Below are 19959 nucleotides of genomic sequence, written 5' to 3' on the forward strand. Positions count from 1 at the left end.
TCTGTGTGTGTGTGTATCTCTGTGTGTTTGTGTGTGTCTGTGTATCTGTGTTTGTGTATCTATGTGTTTGTGTGTGGGGGGGTCTGTTTCTGTGTGTGTCTCTGTGACTGTGTGTGTATCTCCGTGTGTGTGTCCATGTGTGTGTTTGTGTGTGTGTTTGTGTCTCTGTGTGTTTGTGTGTGTCTGTGTCTGTCTGTGTGTGTGTCTCTGTGTGTTTGTATGTGTGTGTCTGTGTGTTTGTGTGTGTGTGTCTGTGTGTTCATGCAGGTATGTGTGCACTGATCACACTGGCTGTCTCCAGGGCAAGGAACTGAATGCCTGAGGGATGTGGGGGAGGGCCTGGGTAGGAGGGAGAATGTTTTAAATGCCCTTCAGAATCTGTGATGTGTGGGATCATGGGGCACAGTGTCCACAGGCTTTGACCCCTTAGGGTCACCAATCAGAATCTCAGGAGCAGCCTGTTGAAATCTCTGGCTGGGAGATGGGGAAGCCGGAGTCCTCACTGCTGGGGAATTCCCATCACCAGGCTTGTCCTGAGTTTCTCAATTGTGTCCAAGTCATCTGCATTTTCTGTTTCCAAATCCTCTCTTTTTGTCTGTCTTCAACCTGCTCTGGTCAGGGTTTTGGCCCTACCTCTCAACCCACGCTGCTTTCTCAAGGTCAACAATGGCATCCACGCTGGCAAATCCCGTGGCAATTCTCAGTCCTCAAGGACAGCATTTATCACTCCCTCCTCCCCGACACCCGGGTCCTCCTCCCACCTCCTCTCCCCACCTCTAGACGTGGGCGGCCTCAGGACTCCTCTGAGTAGTCTATACACCTGTCTGCTCACATCCCCATTTGGAGACTCAAATTTCACCTGGGCCAAAATGGTCATCTCTTCCCCCACAAACCTGCTCCTGTTAGACTTTCCATCTTCAAAAAGGACTTCATCAGGGACTTCCCTGGTGGTCCAGTGGCGAAGATTCCATGCTTCCAACACAGGGTGCCCGGGGTTCAGTCCCTGGTTGGGGAATTAGATTCCCTCGTGCTTCACCTAAGTTTGCAGGCTGCGACTAAAGGTCACACATGTCGCAACTAAGACCCAGCACAGCCAAATAAGTCAACTAATTTTAAAAAATAAATTAAATGTCACTCAGAAATTCTCAGTCCTCCTTTCCTGACCTGGCAATGCTCCATCTCACTGGAGGAAGAGCCAGTTCTTGGGATGGCCTTCTTAGCCCTGAAGGGTGCACCGGTGATCCCTATGACCGCGTGCACCCATGCACCCAGGGCTGTTTCTCAAACCCTGGGCATCCTCCCCACTCATGGCCTCTGCCTGACACTGTCTCCTCTCCCTAGGACATTCTCCCTCTCAGCACCCTCATGTCTTCCTTCCTCACCTCCTCTAGGTCCTCGCTTTAATGTCACCTCAATGATGCTTTCTCTGGCACCACCCCTCCCATTTTAAATTGCAAAGCACCCAGCACCACCCCCACTCCCTCCCTCACCTCCTTGCGTAATAGCTTTCTATAAGCATTTACTGTCTCCCGACATGTGACATAGTTATTTATTAGGTTGTTTTACTGCCTCTCTCCTTCTTCCTGACTGTAAGTGCCACGAAGACAGGGGTTTGTATCTGTTTTGTTCACTGTTGATTTCCCACTACAGCACTTAGAAAAGTGTCAAGTGCACAATAAGCCCAGGACAAATATTTATTGGATGATTAAATCAGAGCAGGAAAAGAAAGCATTAACCCTGAGCTACGCATGGCCCTGTAAATGAACTTGCTATTGACAAAGGAAGAATTTGGCTCCAAGATTTCTAGCAGTCAAAACAAAGAGAAAAACATCTCAATTATAAAGTGGAAACTGTGGGTGGTTTAGTCACTAAGTCGTGTCCAACTCTTGGGACCTCCTGCCAGGCTCCTCTGTCTATGGGATTCTCCAGGGAAGAATACTAGAGTGGGTAGCCATTCCCTTCTCCAGGGGATCTTCCTGACCCAAGGATCGAACACGGGTCTCCTGTATTGCAGGCAGATTCTTTACCAACTGAGCTACAAGCTGCTGCTACTGCTGCTAAGTCGCCTCAGTCGTGTCTGACTCTGTGCAACCCCATGGACTGCAGCCTACCAGGCTCCTCCGTCCATGGGATTTTCCAGGCAAGAGTACTGGAGTGGGTTGCCATTGCCTTCTCCGAGCTACAAGAGAAGCCCAAAATAGAAACTAACCAATTTTAATTGGTTAGGAACGTTTCAATTATAAAATATAAACTAACCAGGTATTTTCTGGATTTTCCTGATTCTGAGCTCTCGGAGGGCCTTCTCCAGGTTCTCAAGGCATGGAGGCTCTGAGGAGCAGGATGATGCCCTTGACTTTGTCTGGAAAGGCCCAGAATGACACAGACCCCGCCGTGGACAGCTGGGGAGCACTGGGAACGGTGATCCTAGAAGGAACCTAAACAGAGCATCCCAGGACGTTACTCTCTGTCCTGGTTTGAGCCAGAAAGCAAAGTAGAAAAAGTCAATAGATGTTTGTTAGGGTTGCTGTGCAGGAGGCCCTGCTCTGCGGGGCTTGTGCTCCGGCAAGGAGGGCTTGCAGGAAACAGGAAAACAAACAGAGGCAGGTCCTCTCTCAGGCCCTGCTGCTGAGAAAGCTCACAGGCAAATCTGATGGTGAGGGTGGGGCGACTGCCCCTGTGGCCAAGGCGGTTAGGGACGGCCTTGCTCGGATGGTGAGCGTGGAGGGAGCACTCAGTTTGGGAAGGCTGGAGGTGTTCAGGACATGAGGGCAGATGGCTGATCGAGGCCCACCTCACAGCCATCCCAGGGCCAGGTCACCCTCCCCAATCCTCTGGGAAGGGTGCAGGGGAGGCTGGCCGAGGGTCAGGGACCCCCCTCTTCTCATCACAAAGAGCTCCTCCTAATGACTTGAGGAGATCCAGGCAGCTACAGCACAAGGAGATGCTCACCCATGCACCTTAGGGCAGGCTCCAGCCCCAGGCAAGGCCAGGAGAGTATCCCACACCCCCAACATCTTGCCTGCCCTGACCGTTATCCTGGACAAGCCGTGAGGCTGCCAGCAACACCATCTCATTTCAGATGAGGAGCGGACCTCTTGTCAGGCACCCCCCCAGACCCCACACAGCATGGCCTCTGCCCTGCTATTCTCTGCACCAGCCACATCAGAAACCCTAAGTTCCTTGAATATGCAGTGTTTGTTTTTTTTTGTTTTTTGGTGGCAGGGCATGACATGCAGAACTTCCTCATGCAGCAACAAAGACCCAGGCCAAAAATTAAAAAAAAAAAAGAATCCACTTTCCAATGCAGGAAATGAGGGTTCAATCCCGGATGGGGGAACCAAGATCCCCTGTGCTTCAGGGCAACTAAGTTCACACAAGGCAACTACTGAGCCCACGAGCTGCAACAAAGATCCAGTGTGGCCGAGTTAATGAATTAACTGAAAAGTAAATAAATAAATAGGATGCTTATGGAGGGCTGCACAAACCAGTGACATTTAAAATGAATAAATAAATAAAAATAAAATTGCTAGTACAGGCAGCAGATGAGTCCCACAGCAGAGGATACGGGTGTCCAGGGAACTGAAGACACTTCAGAGCAGTGTGATACAGCAGAAAGAACAAGAATAACGAAGCCAGAATTCTCGTGCTTTAATTCCAGCTCCGTTACCAGCCGTGTGGTGCTGGGTAAGTTTCTTAAACTCTCTGTGCCAAAGTTTCAGCACCTGTCAAGTGGCACCAACACTTAGGAGGAGTGCCTGTACCTTAAAGGGTTTTGTGGATTCAAGGCCTTGGAAGGCCAGGACGGGGCCCCACGGGTGGGCTGATGGTCAGTAACGAAATGGGGATTTTAAAGTTCAGTTGGAACCAACAGGACTAAGGGGCTTCTCTCTCCTGACCCACCTCTACAGCCTCACCAAAGTGAGGAAGGATTTCTAGGGGGTGAGCTTTTGAATTCTTGGGTTTTCACAGAAATAGCCTGCATGGCGGAGCCCCTGGTTTTAAGCAGCTGATTTCTTTGTTACTCAGCTGCTGGTGGGTGGGTGGGCGGTGCCTTGGGCTGCTCATTTCCTGAATGAACAGCTGTGCCCTCCCGTCTTCGTGGAGAATAATCATAATACTACTTCAAACCTCAGCCCAGCCTCCTTCATTCACGGCTCCCGGCTGCCTGGCAGCCGCAGCACTTGCTCGCCCGCCTGCCTGCGGGGCAGGGAGGGCCTCAGAGAAGGGGAGGCTGGATGTGCAGGGAGGGGTAAGGCCCTTGGCCCTGGTCTACAGCAGACCAAACCACAGCCTCCTCAGAGCTGGCCTTTGAGGCCCTGCTTCTTGGCCTCCAGACTCATAGCCTACCTCTCCCCTCCCACGCCCCCTCCAGCCACACCAGCCTTCTTCCCAGAGCTCTGGCACGCCAGCACTCACACCCACCTGAGGGCCTTTGGACAAACCACCCCCTCTTCCCACGGTTCTCTCTAGACCCTGGCAAGACTGGCTGCGTCTTGTCACCAGGGGCTCAGCTTAAACATCATCACTCCAGAGAGGTCCTCCCTGACTACTTCCCTCTGCTGGCCCATAATCCACCGTGCAGCCATCAAGACTCAAGGCTGAACCAACTCCGGACTTTTCTACTTCAAGTACTACCTTTGGGACTTCCCCGGTGGTCCTGTAGCTGGGACTCTGTGCTCCCCATGCGGGGGGCCGGGGATCAATCCTGGTCAGGGAACTAGAGCCCACGTGCCAAAACTAAGACCCAGCACGACTAAATAAATAAATAGATATTTAAAAAATATTTTTTAAAAACTCACTGCCCTTGTGCCAGAGAAGATCTCTTCCTGCACTTCTGACCACATCATTTGTTCATTGACTCGTGCACTCACCCAACTCATTGGGTTGCCCTCAGTGCCTCTTACTAGCCATTTTTATTAGGTATTTGTATCTTTCTGGCCTCCCTTAAAACTCTCTGCTCCTTTTTATTTTAATAAGACTTCTTCTGAAAATGCCAGGCTGCGTCAGCTATACTAAAGATATACGAAGGACAGACTTTCTTCTTTCCTGAGAAGAAGGGATGGGTAGGGGGACGAGGAGCCAGTCTTTGGGGGGGGTCTCCAGCCAGGCTTGTACACTGGCTGCCCTGGAGCCTCCGACAGCCCCCTCAGCAAGGGCCTCCTTCTCTGCTTTCCAGAGTCGTGAGAGGCTTGCCCAGGTCACCCAACTTGGAAGCGCCAGGGCTGAGACACACCCAGGGCTTCCCAGGCTGTGGAGTCTGTGTGTGTAGCCACCTTTCACTCCCTTAGGGGCCTCTTCAATTCAGTTCAACCCAGCAGAAACAGCTCAGGGTCTGCCACGGGCTAGACAGAGGAAGACATGAGTTCTTGCGACTAGACTTGCCCACATGGGTTCACTGAGGAGGAGCCCAGAGCCAAGGGAGGGAGACAGCAGTGGAGGGCAGGGGCCACTCTGCTGAGGGGACAGAAGGGAGAGGGCGGATGGCAAGTCCCTGGGGCCCTGATGCGGCCTCCACTCTTCCAGACTCACCCTCCACCCCACGGCCTCCTGGCAGACACACACACACACACACACACACACACTCACCACCCTCCTTGCTCTCTAACTGCCAGGAATGCAGGCTGTCCCCAAGCTCTTCCCCCTTGCATTCCTCAGCAGCTACTCCCACCTGGCAGGGCAAATTATACCCTGGCCTGGCAATAAAAGCCACTTTCCAGAAAAAGAAGCTTCGGAGGCCCCGAGAGACGCAGCTCACTCTCTCACACTGCCCGTGTCTGACTCAGGGGCCCGGTGTCCCTTTAAGCAGGGAGTACAAATTCCCACCCCGGTCCCTCCCTCCTGCTCTTCCTGACGTCAGGAGGAAGGCGTGTGTGAGTGAGTGAGGGGCCTGAGGTGCCGCATGCTCACACACACACACACACACACACACACACACAGAGTCAGACACACAGCACATCTCTCAGACCCATCCCTGCTCATCAGCTCCAAGCACGCCAGAGAGAGACGGAGTCTGAACGGCTGCAGGAGGCTGTGTGGGACCTCGGCCGCCAGGGAGAGGTAAGGGGCTAGGACCCTGGGACGTCGGGCGCTCCAGCCCTGGAAACTGGCTTTAACGATGGGGGGCAGAGGGAGGTGCAATGGTGAGAGGGGGAGGCTCTGGGAAGGTGGGCCCCCTCCCCTTGGGCTGGCCCAGCCCAGTCCAGTTTACAGAGGAGAGGCAGGCATGTGTGAGTGTGGAAGAGCCCACCCGGCCATCCTGCCCCCCTCCCTCGCTCTGCCTGGCCCCCAAGGGAAGCTGAGGCTGCGTGGTTCCCTGTGAAAGGGCGTCTGTGTGTGTGTGTGTCTGGGACTTGTGTCTGGCTCAAGAGGCAGAGAACAGCAGACACCTGCCAAGCCGTAGCCGCAGCCTCCTGTCTGGGAACCAGGGGGGAGAGAATGACTGGAAAATAATTGGGTTCCTACCAGACACTGAAAGCGGAGTGCAGCAGGGAGCGACATGGATCGTTCCCCCTGGAATTTGGGGCTGGGGCCAGGGAGGGACCTTCGGGGGCGGGGGTGGGGTGGCAGGCAGACAGCTGGACCTGGAGCAGCTGTCTCATCCTGACTCTGTTTCTTCCGTGAGGTGTTGGGGATAATTGGGCTAATTGGCTTGGAGAGGCGGCTCCACGCTATTATTTCCCCGTGGCCTGGGAGCCATCCCCACCAGGAGCTTTCGCTTCTCCCAAGGCCACTCCTCTCCCAGGCAGGCTGGTCTCGCGCTGACCTCCACCCTTGCCAGGCGCAGTCCCTGGAGGGCAGGGGTGATCAGCCAGGGTCCACTGGGTCCCCTGCCATGGCATTCAGGGACTCAGGCAGCCTTGGGTAGTAGTGCCAAGTCCCCAAGTGGCCTGACCCTGGCACAAGGAGTCCAGGCGGAGATAAGGGGTGATGCTGGCACCCACAAGGGAGACAGCAGGTTCCTGCCAATCTGCCAGCCTGCAGACTCTTCTCAGGGAGAGGGGAGGGGGCCGCGGGGAGCGAGAACAATAATAAATACAGACTGTGAACTGCTGCATCCGCTGGGGCTGGGGGAGGGGAGGAGGAAGTGCACCCGGGTGGAGGGTGGGCCACCTTTCTGAGAGCCTGGCAGCATGCCTGCCTGGATGGGCTCCAGGGGAGGCCTCTCCCTGGGAAGGGGGCTGTCTGCAGCCCCCTGGGGGATGGGGAGCCTGTCCTGCAAACATGACTATCTCAGAAGCCTCTGAGTCCTCCAAATTCTGGATCTCTCCTCCCCCCAGCATTTCCTTGAAGTCTTTTCAAAAAACATCTATTTCCCATATTTGCCCCACCCCTCTGGGTCTGTCTGACCCTCCTCCAAAAAAAAACCAAAAAGAAAAGACAGGTGTAAGTAGGAACCAGCTCACAAGGGCCTGGGAGAGGCCAGAGGACAATCTTGGTCACAGAGCTTTCTCCCAGGCCTGGCGAGAGGGGATGGGCAGTGGTCACGGAAGTCCGCTGGCCGTGAAGGGAGCCGCCCTAGGAGGAACTTGGGGGTCCCACTTTGCTGGCTGTTGAGGGAAGGAAACCCGCAGGCTGGCCTGGAGGCAAGTCCCCCGGAGTGGCACCAGCAGAGGGCGCTCAGGGCCTGGCTGAGCTCATCACACTGGTCACAACTAACACGGCCAGGACCCGAAGACTCGGGGGAAGAGGAGGGCTCGGGGCAATTCGGACCTTTGTCCACGCAGACCATTACAATGGGAGGCAAGAAGCAATGGGGCGGCTCTTCCCCCTGCCCCAAGCCAGCGAAATGATGGGCACCAGGATAAGTGGCCTGGCATGCTGGAAATCCCATGGGTCCCGTTGATTTGAGTTCAAGCTCAGCCACTCTTAAGTATGACTTTGACCAGTCCATTCCTCTTTCCAAGGAGGGCTCAGAGTGGGAAAGCAACTTGCCCAGGGTCATACAGCCCGGCGGGGCTGGGATGTGAGCAGGGCTGTCTCGTGGTGCCCATCCTGGCATCCATACCCTCACTAATGCCCACGAAGCCCAAAGGCCTTAATCATAGGAGCCCTCCAGGGCAACCTGGGGACATGACAAGGAGGAGAGTTAAAGGGTCTCAATTAAGCTCGAGTATTGGCTGGGGCAGTGCCCCCCCACCCCATACACACGCACACACACATATGCACACGCACACACACACACACACACACACACGCTGTGGGAGAGGGAAAGAACCAGGTTTAATTAGGTCACCTCCAGCTGCTCCAGCAGCTTTGGCACTGATGTATTTTAAGGAGTGTCTGAGAGGCTGGGAGAGGGCAGGGGCACTGGGGAAGAGTTGGCGTCTGCCTGGTGGTCCTGAGGCTGTCTCCTCGCCCTCCTCAGGCCCATCCTGGGTAAGACTTCAAAGTCCAGAAAGCCCTTCCCCCATCACCCTGTGTTCCCTGTCTTTCCCCCTAAGTCATCGGACCCACGCCTCCCACTGTCTGCTCCTTTTCAGTGGGGGCTTGGGCTGGGATGCTTTTATGGAGGGAGTTGTTTTTAAGCTTGCCGTAGTTGGCAAGTGACTCACCCAAGGTCACGGTCTGAGTCAGCACAAAGCCAGGAATAGAACCCCAAGCCCCGTTCTTCCTTCTGCAGGGGCGGCGGGAGTTTGCAGGGACCGGCAGGTCCTCCCTCCCTCCCTCCTGCCTGAGGCCTCTGTCCTGCCCCCACCTAGGGTGCTAAAGTGCGTGCGCCAACTGGCTGTGTGACCCCAGCAAGACTCTTCACCTCTCTGGGCCTCAGTTTACTCCTCTGAAGAATGGGGTTATAATGATAATTACCTTGTAGGGCTGTTGTGAGGAATAAATGAGGAAAGGGGGCAAAGCGCTTGCACGCCTCTTGGCACGTGGTTACTAATCCATCGATGGTGGCCATGATCTTGCCGTGACCAACCACCCTGTGTTCTGCTTGTCTGTCTGTTCCCCACCGGACCCAGGCTCTCTCAAGGCAGGGTTGTCTCTTCTCCTGTTTGTTGTCCCAGTGCCTGGCAATCACACTCAGTTAAGCATGTGTTTTTGACAACCTCAGAGGAGAGGTGGAGTGACCCTCATGCGTCATCTGGATCAATGATGATTCATGTAGCCGAGGAGAAAATTGAGGCCCAGAGAAGGGCAGGTGCTTGCCCTAGGTCACACAGCACCGGGTGGTTGAGCCAGCTTCATTTCCCTGACCTGCCCAAAAGGAAAGGGATTCACAGGGTCAGCAGAAGACTCTGACAGCCATCTCCTGCCCAGTTCTTTTGGGGGAGTGGATAATTGGAGGAGCCCCAGCACCAGGCTGATGGTCACCTGCTGATGTGGCTGAATCACCATTCACAGCACCATGAGGCTATATCAGGACCTTGCCTAGGGTTATCTCTGAACAGCTCTGATGTTTTATTTTTACCTCCCCTGGCCTTTTGTCTGCGGAACTTCTGGGGCTTGATCTTCATGCAGGGAAATGAAGAGGAGCTTGGCTGGCAGGGTCAGAACCAAAATACTCTCAGGGGCACCACTGACACAGCTCCTTGGCTCCTCTTGGAACCTGGACAGGGACTATGATTCACGCTATTTGACAGATGGGTAGACTGAGTCTCTGGAGAAGGAAATGGCAACCCACTCCAGTATTCTTGCCTGGAGAATTCCATGGACAGAGGAGCTTGGCAAGTTACAGTCCACGGAGTCACAAGAGTCCATGGACTGTTGGACACGACTTAGTAAACCACCACCAGAGTGAGTCTCAAAGAGGAAGTGTTGAGACTTCCCTGATAGTCCAGTGGCTAAAACACCAAGCTCCCAATGCAGGGTGCTAAGGCTTCGACCCCTGATCAGGGAACTGGATCCCACATGTTGCAATTAAAGATCCCACAGACCACAACTAAGATCTGGTACAGCCAAATATCTAAATAAATAAATATATTGTTTTGAGGGAGGGTCACCCCGCTAGGACACTCTAGAGCCAGGAGTCAATCCTGGGTCATCTGGGACTCAGGCTGTCCTCTTGCCCTCCAGCTGCTAGTTCTGAAGGGCATCATTCCAGGCCAGAGATGGCCCCAGGCAGGCACACCAAATCCCTTGGGGGTCAGGCTCTAGCTCTGTTTGAGTTGAACCAAATGTTCTACAAACACATCTAGTTCTCTGCTCTCGGTTATTTCCCCTTTGCTTTCTCAGGGAAAATTCTTCTGGGAACTTATCCTCAGAGGAAGACACCATTTGCTTTCAGACAAATCTGGCCTCTGTTGCTTACCTGCTGTGTGACCTTGGGCAAGTCACTTCACTTCTCTGAGCTTCAGCTTCCTCATTTGTAAAATGGACACAATTGTAATTTCAACGTTTTGCGGCAACTGGGAGATTTAAAAATGGAAAATAATTTCTGTAGACTCCCTGGCAGTCCAGTGGTTACGACTTCACCTTTCACTGCAGGGAGTGCTGCTCTATTCCTGGTCAGTGAGCTAAAATCCCATATGAATGGTGGCCACAAAATCAAAACATAAAATAGAAGCAGTATTGTAACAAGTTCAATAAAGACTTAAAAAGGACTTTTTTGTAAAGACTGTATATAGCATTCAGACGATCAAAGCCCTGTCTTCCCTCGCCCCTTCTGCAGCAACATTCTGGAGAAAGAATCTGAGCTGGAGGCTTGCTCTGCATCCCCTTGTTTGGCTCTCTCTAGTTTCCCAGGCTACCCTGCACTGTGCAGCTTCTTCAAGTCCAGGGCTCTGGCATGGATCAGAGAGGCAAAGACTCTGTCCAAGGTCACACAGCAAGTCAGTAGCAATACAAGGACTGAACCCAGGACTCCTGACTCCCCACTCCAGGGCTCGAGTCAGACTGCCCTGGTTCAAGCTCTGGTTCAGACATTAATTGCTGTGTGGCCCCGAGTGAGTGACAGCCTCCCTGAGCCTCAGTTTTCTCGTCTACAAAATGGGGTCATAATAGCAAGAGCCTTACAGTACTGACACAGGGACTAAATGAAAGGAGAAACTATGAGGGGCAGGGCAGGGACCTAGTGGGTGGGCGAGTCCTTGGGGAAACAGGAGAGGTGAGAATAAAGAGTGGGTTTGGCTCCAGGGTCTCTCCTTTCACCCACTCCCTCTCCCCCTGCAGCCCGTGCCCACCTTAGCCACCCTGCCTGGGAGGAGCACCCTCTCATCTAGCACCTACTCAGTGCTCCCACACTCCATCCCGTGTCGTCCTCACTGATGCCCTTGGAGGAGGTGCTCTCGTAATCCTCATTTTCTAGCAGAGGAAGGAGAGAGGGGAGATGCCAGCCCCAAATCCTTCCCGAAGGCCAACTCCCCACCTTCTCCCAGGGTGGGTGGGGTGATGGATGGGGAGTGGGAAGGCATACATGTCTATCGCTGCTGTTATTCCATCTCCTTCCCCTTCCCCTCTGCTGCCTGGCCCACTGCGGTAGGGGAAGGAGGAGGCTGCCCTCCACCCCTACCTTGGATAGTGCCCCTTACCCCTCCCCACTGCCCACGTCGCATGGAACCTGAGAGCCAGGCTCATTCAGTCTTGGGTCCGGAGGCCTGGCTGGCCGGAGCAGGGCCCAGCTCAGCTGCATCTCCCTGGCAACAGCTGTGGACCGCCTCAGCCCCTCCCCTACCTCCTTCCCTCCCCTCCACCCCCGGCGACCTCCCAGCACAGGCTGTCACTGCCAAGCACAGTACCAGGCCTGGGAAAACTGTGCAGTGGGCCGCCCAGGACTGCCTTGCTTCCTGGAGAAAGGGAGGCCGAGTTTCTCTCCCTGCCACCTGCCACCCTCACCCAGGTAGGGTAGGGGGCACCCAGGAGTGCACCCCAGGGCATCTCCTGCTTTTCTGCTGTCATCCTGGGTAGCTTTGCTGCCTGTCTTCCTTTTCCCTAACGGTGTTATTGAGGTATCGTTCCCACACTATATAATTTATCTGTTTATGATGGACAAGTCAGTGGCTTTTAGTGTATTTACAGAGCTGTGCAACATCACGATAGTCAACTTGAGGACATTTCCATCACCCCCAAAAAGAAACTCTGTACCCATTAGATGTCATTCCTCATTTTCCTTCGCCCTTCCCAACCCCTAGAACCACTAATCTTCCCATCTCCATGGGTTTGCCACTTCTGAACATTTCACATACGTGGAATCAGGTAATATGTCATCTTTTATGACTGGCTTCTTCCACCTAGCAGCATGACTTCAAGGTTCAAGGTTTCAAGTCCAGCTGTCGTATAGCTCTATCAAAACTTCATTTCTTTTTATGGCTGAATCATGTTCTGTTTCGTGGTGAACCACATAAAGACATAAACCACATGTTCATCTCTTTATCTGGGGATGGGCCTTTGGGTTCTTTCCACTTTGGGGCTTTTATGAATAATGCTGCTGTGGACATTCATGTGCAAGTTTTGTGTGATCGCTTTTCTTCTTGAAGCCTCCGTTTTCTTCACGCTAAAATGGGGACAAGGGAATTCCCTGGAGGTCCAGTGGTTAGGACTCTGCTCTTTCACTGCCAAGGGGGCAGGTTCAATACTTGGCTTTTAAAAGTTAATTGATTAGCTTGTTGTTGTTCAGTCGCTCAATCGTGTCAGACTCTTTGCGACCCCACGGACTACAGGATGCCAGGCTCCCCTGTCTGTCACCCTCTCCCGGAGCTTGCTCAAACTCATGTCCATCGAGTTGGTGATGCCATCCAACCATCTCATCCTCTGTCGTCCCCTACTTCTCCTGCCTTCAATCTTTTCCAGCATCAGGGTCTTTTCCAATGAGATGGCTCTTTGCATCAGGTGGCCAAAGTATTGGAGCTTTCGCTTCAGCATCAGTCCTTTCAATGAATATTCAGGGTTGATTTAATTAATTCAATTAGTTAACTAAATGGGGATAAAAATGCTAAACCTGGCCCCTGCCTGCCTCCTCAGGTGGGCTCAGAGAGAAAAACCGCACCTCAGCATGAAGGACCCTGAGGGGCAATTCTGACCCTCTGTCTGCCTCCCCATGCCCCCACAGCATCTCTGCGGGCTGGATGGGATGTGTTGGGGGCCTGCTGAGGGGGAAGGACACTGAATCTCCACCCCCAGGGACGGCAGAGCCAGCTCATCACCTTGACCCAGAAAAGTCCCACCTGCTGTAGGACATTGAACAGTGGCCAGGAGACCTGCCAGGGAGTTGAGTGGGGGTGACTCCTCAGCTATTCCAGTCCATGCAGGGCTCTAGAGTCCGAAGGCATCTTAAACTCTTCCCTGGAAACTATGGGTTTGCAGGGGGCAGAGAAGAGATGGAGGTCAGAAATAGACTTAGCTCAGAGATTCACCTCTGGCCCCAGGGTGGTGGGGGAGTGAAGGAATGGGGGCGAGGAGGTGGAGAGCCTGTCACCCTCACTCCTGTATGTCATGGGCCGTGGGCAAGTCTTTATATCCCTGCTTAGTCAAGCCTCACCATAGCCCATGAGGGAGTGAGGCAGGGTTTCTCAGCTCCGTTGTACAGGTGAGGAAGCTGTTGTTCAGTCACTCAGTCGTGTCCTGCTCTTTTCGACCCCATGGACTGCAGCACACCAGACTTCCCAGTCCTTCACCATCTCCCAGAGTTTGCTCAAACTCATGTCCATTGAGTTGGTGATGCCACCCAACCATCTCATCCTCTGCTGCCCCCTTCTCCTGCTCTCAATCTTTCCCAGCATCAGGATCTTTTCCAATGAGTTGGCTCTTTGCATCACGTGGCCAAAGTATTGGAGCTTCAGCTTCAGCATCAGTCCTACCCAAGAGTACTCAGGGTTGATTTCCTTTAGGATTAGCTGGTTTGATCTTGCAGTCCAGGGGACTCTCAAGAGGAAGCTGAGGCTGGTAGAAGTGCTACCCAAGCCAACAGCTAACATGCAGCGAAACTGGAGCTCTCCTGGTCCAGGCGTCCTGCTGGCCCCGCTGTGGCAGGCCACCCGCTCCAGGCTCAACAAATAGTCTAGCGTCTCTTGGAGCCAAGAGTTTTCCATCCCAGGGGACCCAGAGGGTGAATGGGTGCATGGATGGGGTAACTACATTCTCTTCCTTCGCAGAGAAAAATACAGGACGAAGGACTTCCCTGGTGGTAGAGTGGTTAAGAATCAGCCTTCCAATGCAAGAGATGCAGGTTTGATTCCTGATTTGGCAACTAAAATCCCACACACTCAGGGCAACTAACCCTGACCGCTCAACGAAAGATCCTGCGTGCCCAACTAAGACCCGATGCAGCCCCCCCAAAATAAAAAGAATGATTTTTTTTTTAAGTTTATCCAGGCACTGAGCTGCTGTCAGGGGAACTTCTATGGATTAGCATTGATAATAGCAATTTATCGGGTATCTACAAGATGTCAAATGCTATCACTCACACACACACTAAATCATTGAAGCCATAGTCCCTTTGCACGGTAAGCATTCTCAACTTCCTTTTAGAGAGGAAGAAACTGGGGCTAAGGAAAAATCTCCAACATTACAAAGAGCTCACCATACCCCAGTCCTACTTCTAAGTATGTAGAATGTCATCTAATCCTCTCAGTGATCTCTCTATGAAATAAGAACCAATGCTTTTCCCATTTTACAGAACAGGAAACCAAGTCAAAGGCTATGAGTGTTGACCAAGGCTGCACAGCCAATAGTTAGAGAAGGATTCAAACCCAGGTCATTGGGGTCTGGAGCCCACACTCCCACCCACTATGTTGAAACTGTTGAGTGGCTTGCTTGAGGTCACCAGGTTACAGGTGACAAAGCTGAGATTCAGACCCAGGTCTATAGATTGGAAACTGCTGGTAATTGTGCCAAACTGTTCCAGGTCATCGGCCACTTTGTGCATCCCGCCTCCTAGGCCTCCAAGTTGAAGAATTGAACTACAAGCTAGAAGGACTTTGTGGTTAGTCTCAGTCAGCTCGGTCCACCATTAACAAAACACCACAGACGGGGGGCTCCACGGAGATATTTAGTGAATATCTCCATGGAGATATTCCGGTTCTAGAGACTAGCGGTCCAAGTTCCGTGTGGCAGCATGGTCTGGTTCCGGGGAATGTTCTCTTCCTAACTTGTAGACCACCCTGTGCTAGGGCTTCCCAGGTGGCTCAGCAGTAAAGAACCCACCTGCCAACACGGGAGATGCAAGAGATGCAGGTTCGATCCCTGGGTCAGGAAGATCCCCTGGAGAAGGAAATGACTGACAACCCACTTCAATATTCTTGCTTGGAGAATCCCATGGACAGAGGAGCCTGGCGGGCTACAGTCCAGGGGGGTCGCAAGAGTGGAAAAGTAATAAAGCGACTTAGCACGCACGCACGCCCCCTGCTGGCTGTGTCCTCACAAGGCAAGAGGAGGGGAGGCAAGCTCTTGGGCAGGCATGAGGAGGGAAGGGTATCTCCTTCTAAGGACACCAATCCCATAACGAGGGCCCCACCCTCCTGACCTCATGTAAATACTTTTTTATTTATTTGGCTGCTCCGGGTCTTAGTTGCAGCACTTGGGAATCTTTAGTTGTGGCATGCGAACTCTTAATTGCTGCACGTGGGATCTACTTCCCTGACCGAGGATCAAACTTGGGCCCCCTGCATTGGGAGCGAAGAGTCTTAGCCAGTAGACCACCAGGAAAGTCCCTTTCCTTACCTCATCTAAACCCAGTTACCTCCCAAACGCCCCCATCTCCAAATACCATCACATTGAGGGCTTCAGATTTCAATAGGTGAATTTTAGGAGAACACAGTTCAGGCTGCAGCAAGGTTCTAAGACCCTTTTGTCTTTCTGGTGAGGACCCTGTGTCAGGGAGGGGCTGTGAGTGGCCTGAACTCACGGTTGGGAGCAGCAGGCAGGCCCAGCCCTCCAGACGGGTGTCCGGAAGCTGCCCACCCTGGACCACACTCACCTGTACCTCTCTCTCCCCCCTTCCAGACGGAGCCTGTGGCTGGTGAGGCCGCCGAGCAGGGCCAGGCCGGGCCCTGCCCGTCAGGACGCCCAAGCCCTTCTCCGGCCCCTGCGCCTGGGAGCCCGCCCGGCTCTCCCGCTGGCCCCGCCATGACTTCGGAGCCTACGCCGCCCGCGGTCGTGCCCCCGCTGCACTCCCCCAAGTCCCCTGTCTGGCCCACCTTCCCCTTCCACCGGGAGGGCAGCAGGGTCTGGGAGCGAGGCAGTGTCTCATCTCGGGACCTGCCCAGTCCCCTGCCCACCAAACGGACCAGGACGTATTCAGCGTGAGTACCTGCCCCTCGCCCAGGCTCCACTGATCTTTCCCAAGACAGGGCTCCAGGTGGGGCTGTCCGGCCTCTTCCTCCACCATCCCCTTTTGTCCTCACCCGAGGGCAGGGGAGCTGTGTAAGGACCTTCTAGTAACCACGAGCATTCATTCATTCAGTCTACCAAGCTGTATGGAGCTCCTTCCCCAGGGGATCCAGTGATAAAAAAGGCAACACCTCAGTCCACAAACTGCTTATAATTCAGGGGGAGTTTGTCCACAGTTCACGACAGTTGGCAGGGTTGGGGGTGAGGACCCAGCATCGGGCTTCAGGGAAGATGTCCTAGCTGGCCTTGGAAGATGTATCAGGAGAGGAGGGAAGCTGGGTACTCCTGCTGGATGAAACTGCCTGGCCAAGAGCCGTGGCACGTGGCTGACCTCTGGAGAGAGGTGGGCAGGCTGGATAGAGACCAGCCCTGGGCCTTCAGAATTAGGTCACTGGGGGGAGTCAAATTGAAGAGGAGATTTGTGCCAGCCACCTGGGCTTCCCTGGCGACTTGAACAGTAAAGAATCTGCCTGCAGTGTGGGAGACCTGGATCGGGAAGATCCCTGGAGAAGGGAATGGCTACCCACTCAGTATTCTTGCTTGGAGAATTCCAGGGACAGAGGAGCTCGGTGGGCTACAGTCTAGGGGTCAGTTTTCCCTCTCTGGGCCTGTCTCCTTATTGTCCAGTGGGGTGATGAGAGGACTGAACTAGTCGCACGATAGGTGGTTTCTGCTCCGGGGAGGGTTTTCTAGGCAGGCTCTGCAGGCAGGGCGCAGGAGGGCTGGGGTAGGGGGTGGTCCAGGGAAGCAGGGGGTGGCATGCTCAGGTCACATGTCCAAGCCTCCTACCCTATCTTTAGGACAGCCCGTGCCTCAGCTGGCCCGGTGTTCAAGGGCATCTGTAAGCAGTTCTCACGCTCACAGGGCCACGGCTTCATCACCCCTGAGAACGGGTCGGAAGACATCTTCGTGCACGTGTCTGAGTGAGTCCCTCCCAGCTCCCCATTCTCGGCTGGGCCCTGCTACAGGGTCCCAGCAGTGCCTCCAAAATGCCTCCCTAGGCCTCTGCCCTCACTGGCTGAAGTCTGTGGTCCTGGCAGCTTTTTTTGCTCCTAGGGCCTTCAGGGGCAGGGGTGGAGGAGGGCTGGGGCCAGGTGGAGAAGGGGGAACCCCAGAAGCCCTGGGAGCCACCACCTGAGTCCTGGATCCTATTCCCACACCATGGGAGTTTAGAGGGCTGGGCCAGCCTCTGGGCCTTTCAGCCCAGAGGGGGGCTAGGAGAGGCGGGGTGGTCTTGGTCTGGACCCCAGCCCTCATGCCAGGTGTGGCCTGTGGAGTCCCTGAGCCCTGAGCCTTGGGGACCTCCCCGAGTCCTCTCACACTCTGAACATTATAGCAGTGGTCCCCAACCTTTCTGGCACCAGGGACCGGTTTCGTGGAAGACAATTTTTCCATGGACCGGAGAGGGATGATGTCAGGATGATTCCAGCACACTGCGTTTACCGTGGGCTTTGCTTCTATTATTATCAGCTTCGCCTCAGATCATCCGGCATCAGATCCCAGAGGTTGGGGACCCCTGCTTTATAGCATCGCGAGGGGAGGTTTTGATTTCTCTTTTACGAGTCTGGCTCTGGCTCCGCAGCCTCGGGAGGCCCAGGGTGAGGCTGCCCTCAGGCCAGACCACAGGGGCTGTCCAGGGACGAGGCCTCTCCCGGGCTGACACCCCTCTCCCCGCACCAGCATCGAGGGGGAGTACGTGCCCGTGGAAGGCGACGAGGTGACCTACAAGGTGTGCCCGATCCCGCCCAAGAACCAGAAGTTCCAAGCCGTGGAGGTGGTGCTCACCCAGCTGGCCCCACACACTCCCCACGAGACGTGGTCCGGCCAGGTTGTGGGCTCCTAGGCTGGGGGCCCCTGTGCCAGCCGCCGAGGGAGGGAGGGAGCCACACAGGGTAGACGGGCCGCAGCCAGCCCTGCGCCCCACCGTGCCGGCTGCGCCAGTCCCCCGGGCGGCCTCGGTGTGAACATGTGTGTCTGTGCTTGTGGACATGAGTGTGGGCCTCCATCCACCCCGTGACCCTCGTGTGAGCTGGACCGAGGCGGAAGCCACCAGACCTGCCTTCTCTGCTTATCTGCGTTCTCCTCCTGCCCCTCCCCGCCACATATGCACAGGACCCCCTTGCCCTCCTAATACCCGTCCCAGGGTCCACTGAGCCTCTGCGGGCCCGTGTCAGGCCTGGGGCTGGGAGTCAGGGCATTGGTGGGCCCTGCCCTACCAGCTTGCTCCCCTCGCCTCTGCCTCAGGCCTGGCCGGCGGGGTTGTTGGGGGCGACTCTACCTGTGCCACTCACATCTTCCCCTCTGGGCTGGGGTCTCCCCCTGGGACCTGGATCTCTCTCCCCCAGAAGCCAGGCCAGTGAGTGCTTTGGGAGAACCCCCTGGCCTCTTGCAGGGGAAGAGGGTGAAACCAGGAGGCAGACAGCCCCTCTTCCCCACTGCCAAGGCCCAGCCCCGGCTCCTTCCTCCTTTCCCCCCAGCACACTGGAGAGGCAGGAGGCAGTTTGGGGAGCTCAAGGCCAGCCCTTCCTCCGCAGCCTGGCAATGGCTGTGAACCCCAAACTGAGGCCACGTCCACCACCCTGGGCCGCGCTGAGCCTCTCCGCCTCCGCCCTCCTTGGAGCTAAGGGTCTTCAGTGGGGTGGGGGCATAGCGCCCCAAGCCTGGACGGAGCCACCCCCTTTGCCCTGACTCACAAACCCCACTGATGCTCAGCCCGTGCCCACCCATCACAGCTGCGAGGACCCAGCAGTGGACACACACACACCCCTCAGGCAGGGCCGGGCAGGGGCACCCACCAGAATAAGCCCTTAGCCTGGGAGACCACCAGCCCTGCAGGCCCCTTGCTGGACCCTGTTCCCAAAGCCATGCGGTAGAGGCTCCCGCTGGCCCCCCACAGGCCAGTGGCCGAGGTGTGGTCCCCATCTTGTCCATCCCTTAAATGCGTGGCAGCCCTCTCCCCTTTGACCAGGACGGGTTTGTGTGCACTCTTGGGTAGTGGCCCCCCACCCCCGACACTCCCTTCCAGAGAACACATCACCTGGTGGGGGAAAAAACGGGGTTCAAAGGAGGTCTTGCCAGGGGGTCACCCTCAGGAGACCCAGTCTGAGTAAAAGAGGGGCCCAAATGCCCACGATATGCGGTCAGTGACTGTCTAGGAGGATCCCGGCCCTGTAGCTATGTGTACCCCACCCCTGTCCGGAGGCTGGAAGACCAGAGCTGTTAGGATGCACTGGCCAGCCCCCTAAAACTCAGAATGGCCCCAGTTTGAGCTGGGCCTACTCAAGCAAGGCCTGAAGCCTTTCACCTGAGGAACAGGCTCCCTGGCTTCCTCGGAGGAAGGTTTACTGGTGCAGGTTAACTCCTGGGAACCCCCAAGACACCCGCACCCCCACCAGGAGTAGGCTCCCCCCTTTTAGGCACCAACCAGGAGGCAGACTGTGTTAACAGCAACCCTGGGCCGCCCCACTCATGGCCCCACAGTATCCAGTCAGACCTCCTGAGACCCCCACCAGACTCCTGGATCCCCCATCCTTCCTGACACTGGCAATAAACCCTCAACTGTGACTCAGCCTGGCCCAGAGCTGCCTGTCTATCTGGGTCCTGGGGGAGGGGGCTGGGGGACGACACCCCAAACAGCTCATTTGGGGTTCAGTGGCCCACCCTCCTGGACTGTATCACATCTGCTATGTGACCTGG

At 55.1% G+C, this 19959-nt stretch overlaps 1 protein-coding gene across 2 annotated transcripts; it reads left to right on the forward strand.

The window, feature by feature from the left end:
- Positions 1 to 5729: 5729 nt before the first annotated feature.
- Positions 5730 to 19831, forward strand: CSDC2 (cold shock domain containing C2). Of its 2 annotated transcripts, none has more exons than XM_070790491.1 (4): positions 5730 to 6057; positions 15877 to 16175; positions 17064 to 17186; positions 17944 to 19831. In XM_070790491.1, exons 2-4 carry the CDS (start codon positions 16000 to 16002, stop codon positions 18104 to 18106), a joined length of 462 nt encoding a protein of 153 aa, XP_070646592.1. In that variant the 5' UTR covers positions 5730 to 6057; positions 15877 to 15999; the 3' UTR covers positions 18107 to 19831. The 2 variants fall into 2 exon arrangements, with proteins under 2 accessions (XP_070646592.1, XP_070646593.1); XM_070790492.1 differs by lacking the exon at positions 5730 to 6057 and adding an exon at positions 11683 to 11776.
- Positions 19832 to 19959: the final 128 nt, after the last annotated feature.

Source organism: Bos indicus, chromosome 5, assembly GCF_029378745.1.
Source record: "Bos indicus isolate NIAB-ARS_2022 breed Sahiwal x Tharparkar chromosome 5, NIAB-ARS_B.indTharparkar_mat_pri_1.0, whole genome shotgun sequence".
In the NCBI taxonomy this organism is placed as follows: Eukaryota; Metazoa; Chordata; class Mammalia; order Artiodactyla; family Bovidae; genus Bos; species Bos indicus.